This window comes from Idiotropiscis lumnitzeri, chromosome 3, assembly GCF_059441095.1.
Source record: "Idiotropiscis lumnitzeri isolate Australia: NSW breed Sydney's pygmy pipehorse chromosome 3, RoL_Ilum_1.0, whole genome shotgun sequence".
In the NCBI taxonomy this organism is placed as follows: Eukaryota; Metazoa; Chordata; class Actinopteri; order Syngnathiformes; family Syngnathidae; genus Idiotropiscis; species Idiotropiscis lumnitzeri.
This window is the reverse complement of record NC_142393.1, coordinates 10,557,057-10,572,640: the sequence shown is the minus strand read 5'-3', so window position 1 is coordinate 10,572,640 and position 15,584 is coordinate 10,557,057. Positions and strand designations below refer to the sequence as shown.

The 15,584-nt window shown below is 39.0% G+C and overlaps 1 protein-coding gene across 1 annotated transcript; it reads right to left on the bottom strand.

Annotated features, from left to right (window-relative positions):
- Positions 1-116: 116 nt before the first annotated feature.
- Positions 117-14,959, bottom strand: LOC148339856 (DENN domain-containing protein 2D-like). Its single transcript, XM_088291797.1, has 17 exons — positions 14,609-14,959; positions 13,199-13,262; positions 13,013-13,096; positions 12,880-12,930; positions 6,526-6,564; positions 5,452-5,544; positions 4,887-5,062; positions 4,424-4,536; positions 4,248-4,317; positions 4,098-4,175; positions 3,739-3,879; positions 2,110-2,258; positions 1,241-1,412; positions 1,051-1,101; positions 874-955; positions 551-796; positions 117-379 (listed from the first exon to the last, which is right to left on the bottom strand). Exons 1-17 carry the CDS (start codon positions 14,681-14,683, stop codon positions 312-314), a joined length of 1,752 nt encoding a protein of 583 aa, XP_088147923.1. The 5' UTR covers positions 14,684-14,959; the 3' UTR covers positions 117-311.
- Positions 14,960-15,584: the final 625 nt, after the last annotated feature.

Sequence of the window (15,584 nt, the reverse complement as noted above, 5' to 3'; positions counted from 1 at the left end):
TAAAATTCAAATTGTGGTTCCGAAGAACAATTATTTGTCAGAAAAGTGAACAACAAAAGGAAAAAGAAATGGTAAAATTGAAACGGTGTTGCAACGTCATAGACCGCAAACAGAAGGACTTTAAAAACAAGTCTTTATTTGATTGAAATTATTTCCTGCTCACCAGTAATGGACTGTAAACCAGTGTTTTGACAGAGTAGCAGCAATGTAGTATGTCACTTTGCAATAAAACATTTAACAGAAAATGACAAATAAAAACAGTGCAACATTCATTATACATGTACTCTATTATATACACTCAATATGACAAACTAGTTTTTCTTGGTCTTTTCCTTTTTCTTCTTTACCTGGTATTCCACAATCTTTTTGTGAAATATTCCTATCGGGAAAAAAAACAAAACAAACTTAATACAATAAAACAGTTTTCCCCAACCAGGAACTGTACATTGACTGGATTAGAATGTTGCAATGTCTTGGATCATTTGTGAACTTATGTTATTAGAATGAAGATGAATGAATATGAGAGTGCAAGCTTTGTGACGATCCTCACCCTGCTGTGGTCCAGTCTGCTGTTGCTCCACCTCCTGGATGAAGAGATCAAACATCTGAGTCTGGATGAACTTTTTGACAAAGTGTCGCGTGGTCTTGGACTCGATGGCTTTGTAGAAGCTCCTTTTCTCAAACACCCTTTGCTCGCCAGTGTGACTGCATTTCACGTAGGACATATAATGGCCGACTGTTTTCACAAAGAACAGTAGGAAGGCCTCCGACACGACACGGTTCAGATCTTCTGTGGCTGAAAAAGAAGACACAAATGATAATGAATGAATGATGAGATATTGTTGACACTAGTAAACGCAGCAGTTGACCTACATGAGTCTTTCTGTCGCTGACTGAGTGCCTCTCGGATTTCATTTTGCAGTTTGGGGGGGAGAATAGTGCGCTCGTCACCGATCTGCGACAGGGTCATTTCAGAGCTTTAAATTTTTTGTATTTTTTTTTTTAAATGGGAGCGCAATGATGACATACAAAAATAAAAATGTATCTCACAGAAGCAATGAAGGTTTCCTTTTTGTTCTCTGATAAATCCACTATAAGTAGCTGGGGAAAATAGAAGAAAAGTACAGAGAAATGTCACTGTCGTGTCATTGCACCAATGCCATTTAAAAACGAGAAAAAAAAAAAACACCACTGCCTTTGTATCAGTAGATGAAAATTTTAAATATAATCTCTAACTCACATCACTTTGGTCGGTGACAAGGTCAAGCAGTCGTTTCTGTACTCCCAGCAAGTATGGGGTGGGTGCCATCACAACATCGATTAAAATCTCCGGAACTATGGAGATAAAAGTGTGCTGCCAGGTAAAAGGATAAAGAAGGGCTGCTACTGCATGAATGATCTGGGACAACGTGCTGCCGAGACAAAAGATGAGAGAGAAAAATGTTATCCACCCATAATTATTACATGTCATTAACTTCACATTAACCTTCACATGGATAGTTTGACTGAGGACAAAATCGATTTCATTCAGTCAAGGTTAAGCAAACACTAAACTAAATTTTAACTAAAGAGTTGAACAACTCTAAAGATTTTGACCTAATTAATTATCCGTTGCAGTATACATTGTGCTTACTGGGAGTAAGCATTTTCTTATCACGTGTTCAGACAGCCCATTTTATGAGTGCCCTTCACGAATGTTTCCTTATGTTTGCCCACTGGGCCTTTTTTTTTTTTTTTTTTAGACGACCAACTAGCAAAACTTGTTTTTCTGGTTTGTCTGTGTTACACAATGCAACAAGGAAAATTAACTATTCTGATATATTTCGGGCGGTTGTGTTAAAATATAAAACATAGCTATAATGAGGAAGTAGCGTAATGAATGACAGACTGCCCAAGTATTTAAAGATTTTTTTAAAATTGGTTTGCTTGTAATATCTTAAGTAGAATTCAAAGGCAGTTGAACATTGACAATTTTACCAAATTAACCACTATTCCCAGCACTATTACTACACTAATGAAGTCCGAAGTATTGCATGAATATGTTTGTGTACAGTACTGTACATTCTTCGTAGCAGGGTGTGTAAATGAGCACAAGGCGAGCGGCATTACCCCAACTCATCAGCAATGAAAATGATCCGCCTCTCAAGAACTGCGGCCGCAAACACCAGTAGCACCTCCTCATCCGTAAGGCATGTGAACAGCACTTCAAAGTTGACGTGTTCCAGCCAGGAGTCCAGCGGTCGTGTCAGTCTAATAATCTGGGTAGAGAGTAACCACTGTCACTAATATGGCGGCTCGTCACAGAATTGGCATTTCACTGAATTTCAATCATTATATGGCTACTGTGTGAGTTCCAATGAGTTGGTTTATTCTTAGGACAGCTAGAGATTATTTCTCAATTCTGATCATGTTATCAACAACACACACGAGATGCATATTTGAGTTTTTAAAGGACTTCCACCCCTCGGTGCTGACTGCAGTAATGATAGCTCAGACATTGGCAACCATAACTGAATAACTGTAGTGAGAGAGAGCTGTTGAAACATGGTACGTGGTCTCATGCTCGGAGGTGTAAGTTGAGAAATGTAGGACAGGTTGAGACACAACTCCAAACAAACACACGCACCTTGAAGGATGGGGACTGCCAAGTCATTACAACAGCCTGGCCTCTCATTTGATGTTGAAGTGTACATTTTTGGAGGCTTAGCACAAATTGGCCCGTCATTTTATGACACCGGTTTTGGTGAAGCGAATTTAATTTTACTTCAGGGGTATTTGCAGAATATACACTGAAAGAAAAATCTACACAATCCAGTTCAAATGCTATTTTCTGCGACAGAAAAAAATAGACCAATGTAAATAATTAAAAAAAATTCATGTGACCTATAATGTAAGCTGAAAAAAAACTCTAATGGAAAAAAACAGGAATGCTTTTTGAGAGGGTAAGTAAAAATAAACCAACAAAATAATGTGACTGCCAAAGTGTGCAGACCCTCGTCTAACTGGGGATGAGGCTGTGTTTCGAATCAACCAATCACATTCAAACTTAGATTGGAGTTCAGATTTTTTTTAGTAGCCTTTTCTGCTATATCTTAAAGCACAAGCCTAGGTCAGCTTCCACTGCATTAAAAGGATCTCATTTTTTAAAGGTAGTAGTCAGGAGAAGAGTAATGGAGTAAATTTGTCACAACATGACTTCATATTGGAGGAACCTCCAGAAGTGATGAAAAGATGAGAAGAAAACCGGTCTGGGAAGCTGCCAAGAGATAGACAGTAACACTGAAAGGAGATGCAGGAATTTCTGACAGCCCACAAAAACAGCTGAACTTTATTTGGGGTTCATCAGAGTTACTGTAAATGGCAGTTGAGTGCTGACTCCCATTTAACAAGTTCAAATGTGATTGGTAAATTCTGAACACTGCCACACTAACAGTTATTAAGAGGATGTGTGCACTTGCGCAACCACATTGTAGTCGTTGTCATACTTCCCCTCTTGAATTTTTTTTTCTCATTGAGTTGGACAGAGCAGGTCACAAGGGTGGAAAAAGTTTGGGATTTCTTTTTTTTTTTTTACTCATCTCACTGATCATATCTCTTAAACCTAGCATTTACACATTTTATATCCACTGTATTATACATTGATTTTTAACAATAAGACAATTTTAATATTTACACCTCATACACTCAAGTTCACCGACTTCTGATAGCTGCTAAGTGGAGGCGTGGTATTGCTCTGACCTCAGTGCCCGACTCAGGAATGAAGCTTTTAATCTCCACAGTGTTTCCTGGAGCTGGGAATGGAGCCTCCCGCAATTTCTGCATGAATGGGTAAATCATTGCCATGGAGATCTGCCGCCTCTTCTCAACCTCATCAAAAATCTGCTCACAAGAAACAGAACAAGTCATAAGACGATGCATCAATAGACATTAAAAGAATACATGGACAGACAGATACTGCACTGCTGAAGTATTAAGTAGTGTTCCAAGATATTTGTTTGACACTTGCAACAGAAAACGTTGCCATGATTGGAATACAATTAGTGTTAATTTGTTGTTTCCACTTAAAAAGTCTTGACACATAGTTTAAAAAAAATCACCTTTGAAAACAGGCCAAAACAAGCCAAGCTGCTGATGATACAGTACGCCTCAGGGGGGCGAGCACCCTTCCCACCAGGCTGCAGGTTGGAGTATCAAGTGATTAGGGATACATTACAACCTTTTCCAGTTCACACAGTCGACATGCTAACCAGTAGACGCCTGCAGTATCCATTTCTTCGGCTGCCGTCAATCTCCGTCAACACAAAGGAGAAGGTCTCACTACAAACACATGAGGAATATGATCATTGAGAGATGTCGCATACCAACAAGCCATGAATCAAACGTTACCAAATTCTTTTCAGAGTTGGTGTGTTTTCAGTTGTACCTGTGGTATTCCGTCAAAGGGGCCCACTTGATACCTTCTGGGAAGCAGAAGAGCGTGATCGCCTTTAGTGTTCGCTCCTCTTCCTCCTTTTGAAATTTGGCCATTCCATCCCTCTGAATGAACAAAATCACACAAGCACGCAGAAAGGCATGCAAACAATTTATTAAATGCGGCCATCTTAGGAGTAGGGAAACAGAGCACCACTATATCCAGCCGTCCGTGTTTTGGTTTTTCCTTTCCGATATGATGTGTTACATAGCTGCTCCTTTAATTTGATATAATGGACACAAAATAGTGACTTTAATGAACAGAATATGAAGAAGAGATGGGAATTCATTAGTCTGTACTTGTTCCCATTCCTTTTTGAATATGGAATCTGGAAAACGGTGTGTGTTTCATTGATTATTTTGTTTTCATGTCCAAAAGTCTCATGTTCAGTCGGTATGCTATTGTACAAACCAACCTTAGGGAACTGGTAGGTGATCTGGGGTTCGTAGCTGTTGCCATCCTTGTTCTTCTTGAGGCTAACCACCACCAGGTACTCGAAAAAGTACTGACCACTGACAAAACGTCGTTGCTTAGTTGCTTTGTCTTCCCCTGTCAGGCCCAGTGGCACTGGAGGATCTTGGTCTTTTAACCCTTCAAAGAAATTTGAAAATGACAGATTTTGTTGACCGGGATGAACCGTTTAGCCAGTTAGCAAAGAAGCATAATAGCTAGTTTAAATTTAAAATAAACATTGAAAAATTACTACCACCAATGGCGGATTGCTTGTAGGAAGCAAGACAAAAAAGGAAACTAAATATACTGTAGAGGGGTGTTTACACATGAATAGCCACGTTTTTGTGGACAAACCAGTTCCCACCAAGATTCTTTTTGCAGGATAGCGATACATGACACATCATAGATTGGTTAACTCACCAGAAAATTCTAAGAAGAATGCATGAGAAGATGCACTAAAAGGAGGAACCCCTAAAAGCTAATTTTTGTTGTGATGTGGTGATGTGGTTAAATAACTTGAAACTTACTATCTCTTTTGCCTTTGCGGAAAGAAGACCACATGGCACTTAGCCTCTTGAGTGCCTTTGGTCGTCCACTCCCATCTTCACTTGGGATGGTGCCTGTTAGGGAAGTAATTGAAATATTTACACGTCAAGTTTCTTCATCCTTCTGACTATGTCTGTGGAAGTGCCATTTCTTTTGCAGTGAAAACTCGTACATCAAGCAGATCAAGACTTTCTTACATTAAATATATACATTTTTCATAGAAAAGTGTACTTTTTTTGGACTATAAGTCACACTTATTCAAAGTTTGGCTGTTCCTCGACAACTACTCAGGTGGAACTCGTATATATTAACGTTTAGAGCTCAGTTGGATCCGCTTTTATCTATGGAAATGTTTTTCTTTTTAGTTTAAAATGGCTTACATTAACTAGAATCCTGTGTGGCATTGCGGACAACGACAGAATCCTGGTCAGTTATCGCACCTTTGGGTAGTCAAGCCTTGCAGTTGATCATTGAATATTGTCACATGCACTCCATTTCAGAAGGTGGCGGTAATTCACCAAAATGATTCGTCAACCGTCAAGACGATGAAGAAGAAAAATAAGATATATGCTGTGAAACATCGTATATATCAATTATATCTTTGAGAAATACACAATTTTACATTTTATTTTTAGATTAAGAGACATTAGTGACCTTACCACACAGACCGTTTTGTTTATACATAATTCAACATTTTTGCCTTGTTTTCAAAGACAAATGAAGAAATTAGAGATCATTATCACCATGCCAACCTGTCCATACGAGTCATACAATTTAGAGTGTTCAATTAATCTAACATGTATGATTTGCGAATGTGGGAGGAAGCCATAGTAGCTGGAGAAAACATGCAAACGCCACACAGGAAGGCCAGAGCCAAAATTCGAACCCTTAACATCAATAAGCTACATTACAGAATAAAAGAACAGTTGTTAGCATGTCTGTCTCACAGTCAAGAGGTTTGAACTAGTCGATGCTGCATGCCGCCTCTCGTCCATAGTCAAATGGAATAGGTTTTTTCGCGATATACAAAATGGTTGGATGGATAATTGGCTTACCAGCAACATCCGAGATCAAGCTACTTTTGGGCTGTGCACCTAGAAAACACAGAAACTTCAGGTGAGTTTACACATTTTAAAACAAGTTGTTCCATCAAGCCCATAAGGGTCTAGTACAGAAATACATCAGATGTAATGACGAAGAAACAGAATTTGTGATTAACCATTTCCTTGTGTTCTAATTATTTCATCTACACACCATGGCAGCAAAAGCAGGATTTTCAACAGGTGAATGAGAATCAACAGAACGGAAATTCACTGTGAGGTTGATTTGGTTTGATTGAAGCTACTTTTTAGGACTCTAGGTCAGACAACACCATCCATAATATTGATAATGCTGAGCCAAAAAATGTTTTGTTGTGAGAGGTTAATGGCATAAAAGCACAGACACTTTCTCCAAACTTTGTGTGTTTTACGAGACTATGAAAAGCTTGATGGAGGTCAGCAGCAGGAGGTGATTAATCTTCCCAAAATGACAAAATATCCTCAGTCATAAAGTAGCGTTGAATGTATTAGAACTTGAGCGGGATTGTAACTTTACTGCCTGGCTTACATGAGAAAGATTTGTGGGGAGTCGACGAGAGAAGCCTCTCTTGAGCTGTTTTGGGCTTTTCAATATATTTTCCTGACTGACTAAAGTCACCTAAAACACATGCGGTAAGTGCGCATGAACATTTCCAGCATCGCTGATTCCTGAAGTTCACAGGATTTTCGAGCTCGCCTTGTGCATAGCTGAAATGGATTTTATTACAGTATGTTGTTTTGAGTCCTGGCAACGTAGTACTTCACTAGTGTGGCCAAATAATTCTTAGAGCGTGCTACAGCGCTGGCAGACTGCTGAAACATTTGTTTACTTCAGGCTCGAGGGAAAGAATTTTCATACTTGTGGACTATTCACATCTAGCAGGATTACAGACAACAACCAAAGAAACTCAGACTTTAAATGGCAAAAAGGTAACAGCCAAATGTTACTTTAAAGAGAAACAAAACAATTAAGCTTCAAAGCAAGAAACAACCTAAGAGCCTTCAATTACCCCAAGAAGCATGTTTTTTTGGATCATGGGAGGAAGCCAGAGTACCCAAAGAAAACCCACACAAGCACGAGGAGAACATGCAAACTCCACACGGGGCTAAAGTGTTGGAATGCAATACAGAAAGAAAAATCGCTGAGAAGAATGCTAAAAATCATCCATTAGTTCTGGGAAACAAAAGGTTGTTACATGCAGAGCCTGTACTTTAAAACAAGTTCAACATTATTAGAATATCCGCAGGTAAGCCAGCAACTACGAGTCATGAACAAATGGTAATTGTTGAAAGTGAGCTGATTCAGTACAGCCTCTCCAAGGCATTAAGTGAACCTGTTCGCATCAAGTGGGTGGTGATGGCAACAAGATGACTCATTGCAAAGAAGCGTCATTAACCACATAACTAAACAAATGTTAGCAATAGGCATGTAATCAAACATTAAATAGAGGTCAAGTCTTAGTTGCTATTGCTCAAACCATAATAGTTGGTCAGTAGTTACAGTTTTTTAGGATGATTGTTGCAGCATTGAAATGCTATTTCTTTCAAGTACATGTTTTAATATCGCAATAATTCCAATACTGCTGTAGTCAACTTCCATAGTCCTCTCCCTCAAAAATAAATAAAATAAAAAATATAAATATACCAGTACATAAAGCGTTTCTCAATTTCTCAAGCCTGAACTAACTGGGTCATAGCTATTTGGGAATAAAAAAAAGTCCTGTTTAACAGCCTTAGGCCAAGAGGCTCCTGAACAAGTCCCAACAGCATGCTGTCAATTCAGAAGGAAAGGGAATGCCTCGGTCAAGAGAAAATCTGTTATAAAGAGACCAAAGTCCACTGATATGCCATTATTTCCCAGTTAACCTTGTCATCAAGAGCAAATATTAAAACTACAATTGCAGCATTTCATAATTGTGCTTCATCACGTTCCCTTTTCTATGTCAACAACCACATTCCGCAGTTTAGATGGAGTCAGACATGAAGAATTTCACCTGGTTTTGCAGAGTTAAAAAAAAAAAGAAACATTGAAGGAAGAACTAAGGAATAACAGCTCAAGCAAACTCACCCACTTTCAATTTAAAGCCGCAATGTCACCTCAAATTTAGCATTGCACTTAAAACGTAAATCTATTGTTTTGCAATTCAACAATTTAAACTTAATTAAAGATTACAATTGAGCAGTTTATACAGTGACTACAATCCCAAAACACGCTGTAATTAGATAATATTAAAAAAAAATGATGACGCGAGGTCATAAACAAAAAAGCCGTTACACAACATTGTTTTCATTGCATCACCAAAAAGATCGTAGCATTACCCAAGTGTCCAATAAGATTGCTCTGATGTCACACCTTTGCTGTTGACAGGGGTTCGAAGCACAATTATGGTTAGAGCTTGAAGTCAGCAAGCCGCTAATCATGCAAATTTGCTCTGCTTGAGGAAGGCACGGAGCCACTTTTAACAACAGATGAGTGAGTGCATTGTGTGAAATGACTTTGTCGCTTTGATTTGAATAATCTTCTATTTGTAATCAGGGAACAGGGTCGAAAAAGCCAGGCACTTAAAAAAAAAAAAAAAAAAAGACAAGATTTTCAACAATTTTTCAAAACGCACTATCAAAGTGGAAGGAAAGTGGGAATTACTTCACTGCACACGAGGAGGTCCGTGATTTACAAATCACCACAAATTTCAACCATGGAGAAGCTGGACCAAATTGAGGACAGGTTTCCTTGTTTGGCCAAGTTGTGCAAACGTTTTTTGGCTCATAGTGTGGCAAGCACACAGTGCAAGAGGATTTTTTTCCCCCTCTGGATGGAAATAGTTGTAACATGTATGCTCTGTGTAAATTCAGTGTATGTGGTGTCCGTTATCGGCAAATTTAGTTCTATAGATTCCCACTCCTGTGATTCATTCTTTTTTTAATTATTGCCTTCAGCAACTACAGTCAACATAACTGGTCACAAAATCTCAAACGGTGCAATTTGCTATGATATGCTGTAATGTCTTGATGTCTTGATGTGTCAGCATTCTGATCGTGATCGGACGATTTCGCTGATTGGCATATATCAATCAAATCAATGCCGACCACAAAAAAAAACAAAAAAAACAAACAAACAAAAAAAAAAACAAATCCAAATCACAGTATATACTATTTCCGAGGGCATCCTCATGTCTTTTCCTTTTACATAAATATAATGTGCATTTCTGTAAATGCTGCAACAAACAACTCGAATATAAAACAAATCAATAATATTCTATTACCTTAAAAGTATGCTTTTTTTCATTTTGATGTAGTTGTCGGACAAAGTGAAAAAAATTCACCATCAAACTATAAAGAGGTGCAGCAAAAAGAGCACGCTGAGTTGGTTTTCGATTCATAATTGTATATTTTCACATCCAAGTGTTAGTCAAACAAATATTCATCTGAATTATGACTTCAACAACAGCTTTGTGACATTGGTACGTAACTCTGGCGGTCCGTTTTACGTACAGATTCGGGTTACGTCGCCATTTGCAACGGAACTCCGTCGTATTTTCGGGATTGAAAATATTCATCAATAATGCACTCAATGGAGGCCATAGTTCGTAATATAACGTGATACGACGCTATAAAAACCCCAAAGGGCTCTAGCACACCTGACGACAACATAAATACTCCCTTGGACACATCAACAGCTTCTTGTCGACGACCTTAGTGGCGTTCACCTCCATTTCTAGCAATGTTTCTCGCTGTCAAACCAAAAGCAAGAGCAGGTAGAGCGACAGTAACAGTCGTCAACAACTTACTCCATCTGCTTCTGAAGTCCGTCGAGCGGCGTCCTGCGCGTCTTCGCGTTACAGTTTCACTCATCGCTGCCTTACTCTTTGACGTCAGCTTTTGAATTGTATTTGACAGAGAAGGAACTAAACCAACAGAGATAGCGCATGTTGTCCATTCCGTTTCACGTCAAAGTCTACCATCATCGTTCGAGTGTGTGCGTGCGTCTCGCCGCCCGCGCCTCGTGTAGCAGTCGGTGAGTGCTGCCTTCATGTTCCGCCTAATGCGGTGGGATTTCTCATAATCAGCCACCAAGCGACTCTCACCACATCCGTAATCGACTGCACTGCTAAAGTTGCTTAGTTGTTGTTTTTTTCTTTTCTTTCTTTTAGTTCCAACAAATTTACACTGAAGTGAAAGGTGCTGCATCCGCAATGCTGATTTCAAGAACTTGATGATTTATTTTTCGGATGACTTTTTACTGAAGTGCCTTGAAACCAGATATTTGCGTTTTACTTTTTTATTTGTGAAATTACTTTTTTTTCAACCATCACGGATGATGACATGAGTAAATAGAGAATGTAAATAATAGTAGGGATGTGGACTGGGTATAATTAAATATGGTGGCAACAGATTAAAAAAACAAAGGAGGTATTCCCCATCATTGGTCTTGCTTAACAGAATTGTTGGGTGTTGTTGTTGTTCAACTTCTGTCTTGTGCCAACCTAGAAATCACAAAATTCTCATTCTAATCAGAACAACGCATAAAAGTAAGGTGTAAATTTTTGGTTATAATTAGCCAATTTATCTTTTTTATTTTTTATTTTTTATCGGGTCACACAACATTAGCAAAGCTATGAAACATTTTATTTTTTTTATAGTGTAAAAGTCAAACCAACACTAGAAAGCTGTTAAATAACATTTGATTTTTACATTATTTATTTTCAGCACAATGAAAGTTAATTTTAATCTTAATGTTTTGTGCAGATAATTGATGAATGAATGAATGAATGAATGAATCAGTCAATCAATGAATCAATCTATCAAATCAATCCAGTTATCAAAATTGGTATTGTATGTACTTGACAGTAAAAAATAATTCTAACATTTACTTTTATATTTACTTAAGCACATTTCAGAGTCTGTATGTTTGTGCTATTACTTGAGTACAGGATTTGAACCATTAATTCTACATTACTGTACCCAGTATAACCCAATTCATGACATAAAACTAAGGTACATACCTAACAGTGATTTTTGGCACACCGTCACAGTCTTAGTAATTACACATACATGTGGTTTTAACCGTTATAACTGGTCCCCGGAGGGCAATCATAACAATGTGACCAATGATGAAAACAAGTTTGACACCTCTGCTCGAAATTGTCCATATAGGTGTGATTGTGTGTGTGAATGGTTGTCTGGGTATCAGCCCTGAGGTGGACTGGTGATCCGTCCAGGGTGAACGCCAACTCTAAACCTAGACCACCAATTGTCTCCTCCCCAGTGAACAGAATTAGTGGCTCTGACTGTTCAAATCTGTGTGTTTCGGATATGATGATATTCTCTCTAGATACCCAGAGGCGAAATTTAGGTGTTACAGCAATAAAAATGTAATTATGTAAATAATACAAAATGGAATAAATCACTGTAATACGTTTTATAAATTCCTTTATATTTTCAAGGTTGTTCCTTAACACTGAGATGCAGACAAAGTGGTTTTATTTTGATGACAAAATATTAATTCAGAGTATATTTTTTTAACTTTCCAGCTAGTATTAACATTCATGGGCACAACATTAATATTATACGTTCCGTAAGTGAGTAACAATAATAAGATCTGCAATACTGACTTCCTCATGAGTCTTTGCCTTTGCCTAGAATTCAGACCAGCTGAAAGCAGGTCTAAGTTGTGGCGCAGGTGGTGTAACAAAATCTTGGAGGACTAGATCAAGGTGCTGGCAGACAGATTCTGAGCTGCAAGGACGTGTGTGGTGGATGTCATTGCATTTCATTCAGAAATCTGACAACAGTGCACATCAATAGTATTAAAACTAAATCCTACCAGACCTAAAGGTCAGTGAGTCCCAGGTGTTAAACTTGACTGTCCTTCCACACTAGTAGCGTTAGATTTCAACTCTCCTTTGTGAATCATAACACAGAACTCAGATGTGATTAAAGGCTGAGCCACCTTCAAGTTCAGAGCTTTCATTCACCTCCATTGTCAGCTATTCATTCATTCATCCATTTATTTCCTACCACTTTCCTGTTCATGGTCACAAGTGAGCTGGATTTTATCCTAGCTGTCTTTGGGCAAGAAATGGGGAACACCCCTGACGAACAAGATTATTCATTTAACCTAGCTTGGATGTTTTTAGAATATTGTTGAAAATCAGCATACCGGAAATTAAGTACACAATGGCCCAAATTGAGATTCATGACTGTGAGGCAGACGCACGAAACACAAGGCCCACAATACCGCTCTTGTCAGCCATCAGATTTAAGACACATTTGGAGCCAAAAATGATTTCAGTTTTCTGTCTGAAATAGCACCAGGTGATTTGGTGTTACCTGTTATATCCATTTGAACCTCCGAGGCAGCAGCTCCATCTTGAAATGTCCCTGTGGGGAAAAAAATGTACTCACTGTTGACTGATGCATTTAATACTTCATCCTGTTGGTGGTCCAGATAGATGAGATTTACCTCTTCTTGAAAACTCTCGAGCAGATGAAAAGGACCATGCACCTCTCTGCCGTGAGACTCCACCTTCTTCGATATTGTTTCTTTCTGCGGAAAAAAAATTACCATCAAACGAAAGTGAATTTTGTAGATGCGCGTCAAATCTGTGTTCATTGACCTTTACAGTCAGTGGTTGCCTCACAAGCTCACTTTTAATGCGTAAAGCTGACAAGCTGAAGCTCCTCCTGTGTCGGGGCAGCGGCTGCCCTGCGTTCTACACGGCGCAAAGAAAAAAGTGAATAGAGTCGGCATCATATTTACACAATAGTTTAACTGCAGTCCATCCATAACTCTCCATCAAATGTCTTGTAAAGTGAATCTACTGAATTTATTCATTTATGATCTGTTCTGCTTCTCCTTTCAAGGGTCGTGGGGGTGCTGGAGCCCATCCCAGCTGTCTTCGGGCGGTATGTGGGGTGGACCGAGGATTGGTTGCCAGCTGATCGCAGGGCACACAAAGACGAACATTCGAACAACTACTCACGAGACTACTTAGAGCGTCCGATCAACCTACCATGCATGTTTTAGGAATGTGGGAGGAAACCGGAGTACCCGTAGAAAACCCACAGAAGCGCGGGGAGAATATGCAAACTCCACACAGGAAGGACGGAGCCCGGAATCAAAACCTGTACTCTCTTACCTCTGTACTGTGAGGCAGACGTGCTAACCAGTCGCCCTCCATGCTTACCTGAATGAATTATGTCATTGTAAATATAAAATAATATTATTTGCTTTGTCTTCCGTTTATACCTCTCAAGGGCATTTCTAAATTTATAGTGTCTATCATTTAAACAAATATATGATTTAATTGAATATGTTGAGGGAATTTCAATTTATTCTCCGAGTAAGGTAAAGGATTTTTGTTTTCATTACTTCATCTTGTCATAATCTGCTCTGCATTAAACCCACAACTGAGGCGCAGTGAGTAGCAACTATTGAGCCCAGGGACCAAATGTGTTTTTGGTTGCGGAGGCAACTGAGCTTCTGCTGAAAACCCAGAGGGAGGACATACAAATACCAAACCGGCTCAGGTGTTGTGGTCATTCCACGGCAAAAAGATATGACAGAGGAAGGCGGCTTTATTGATTAGCATAAGGGCTAGCCCTAATTTATAGCATGGTAGCATGTTAATCCACAGTGAGTACTGAACAACAATTTGAAGTCTTCAATGAAGCTAATATCCACATTTTGAAAGAAGAGATCAACCAAACTCCACACAGTGAATTCATTTGATTCAGTTTAGTTGAATTATCTTCTCTGATATTTTTGTTGTTTTAACATGCCACACATCGACTGAAAAAAAAATAGTATTTGTAAATAAAATCACAATATAAATCAATGTATTTTTTTTTTTCCTCTCACAATTTTGGATTTTATATGGCACAGACCTTTTTACGTTCCTCCAAGTTGCAACACACAGGAAATTTCACGTCTTCAAATGTTAATACCGGTATACTGCAATAGTAATTTGTCCCATGACTGATTCAATTTAGGACAGCTGAGACAAAGCTAAACTCCAATCCAAATAGCAACATTTGTGAAGCACTAACAGACACTTACCTCCTGTGTGTGCTGTGACGTTGCGTCCATGTCTGAGCTATTCATCAAGTGGATCCAAACGTAACGTACCGTCATCCGCTTGAGCGTGTGCCTTGCTTAAACGCAGATTACCTCGTTCTACCGCACACAGTGAGGGCAACGGTGTGTTTGCTATTAGGCGCACGCAAATGAGGAAGTGGACTTGTTGAAGTGTTGTCAGACTTCAGTCTCAAGCTGGGATTTCCTCTTTCAAGTCAAAGTACAGCAATATCATGTTGTCTGAAACATGCCTGTTATGCATTGTTTATGGCTCCTGATAAGCGTGCTTCAAAAGTCTGATAACCGACACGCAAACACATTCGGAAAGTACGGTTTTACGACAGTCTTTCTTGGAAACTGAAAGAGTTTGGCTTGACAAACAATGGTTAGAACTTGGCAAGTCTGTTGGGGCAGGGCCAGTGAGGGTTTGGACAAATATTGTTGTCCAACTGGTTTGACTGGGGCAGTATGATGAATATGCCACATTAAAATACAGTCCATGAAAGGTCTTGGGCACACGAGGTGCTTCCTCACTACCTTGGGCACACCTGTAGAGGTGTAACTAAGGAAGGTGAGGTCATCCATGTCACAGGTGGCAACGTTATACAGGATGTCCGCCCTTCATCTTTTATTGCTGTAACCAAAGAGATAAATAATCCGGCTAAGAAACTGTAATAGTATCCTTTGCGACAGTTTGTGCGAGCCTCCGTGAGAGGTGGGTCATGTGAGCGAACGTCTCATTGAACGAAGATAATTTAAGTAATACTTTACTGTCACTTAGACGGTTTTAACATATATGACAAAAATGTGTTTTTATTATTTAAATTTTCTAAACTAGATACTTTACCTTTAAACGTGCACTTTTGGTACTTGAGTTATCTAACTTCCATCCACCCATTATCTGAGCCGATTTTCCTCACAAGGGTCGCAGGAATGCTGGAGCGAATCCCAGCCGTCT

Coding starts and splice junctions, on each gene's coding strand:
- LOC148339856 (XM_088291797.1), bottom strand. CDS start 14,683: ATGACGGTACGTTACGTTTGGATCCACTTGATGAATAGCTCAGACATG. Junction 3,880..4,097: donor GTTTTGGCCTGTTTTCAAAG/GTGATTTTTTTT, acceptor TCTTGTGAGCAG/ATTTTTGATGAGGTTGAGAA. Junction 956..1,050: donor AGGAAACCTTCATTGCTTCT/GTGAGATACATT, acceptor ACCCTGTCGCAG/ATCGGTGACGAGCGCACTAT.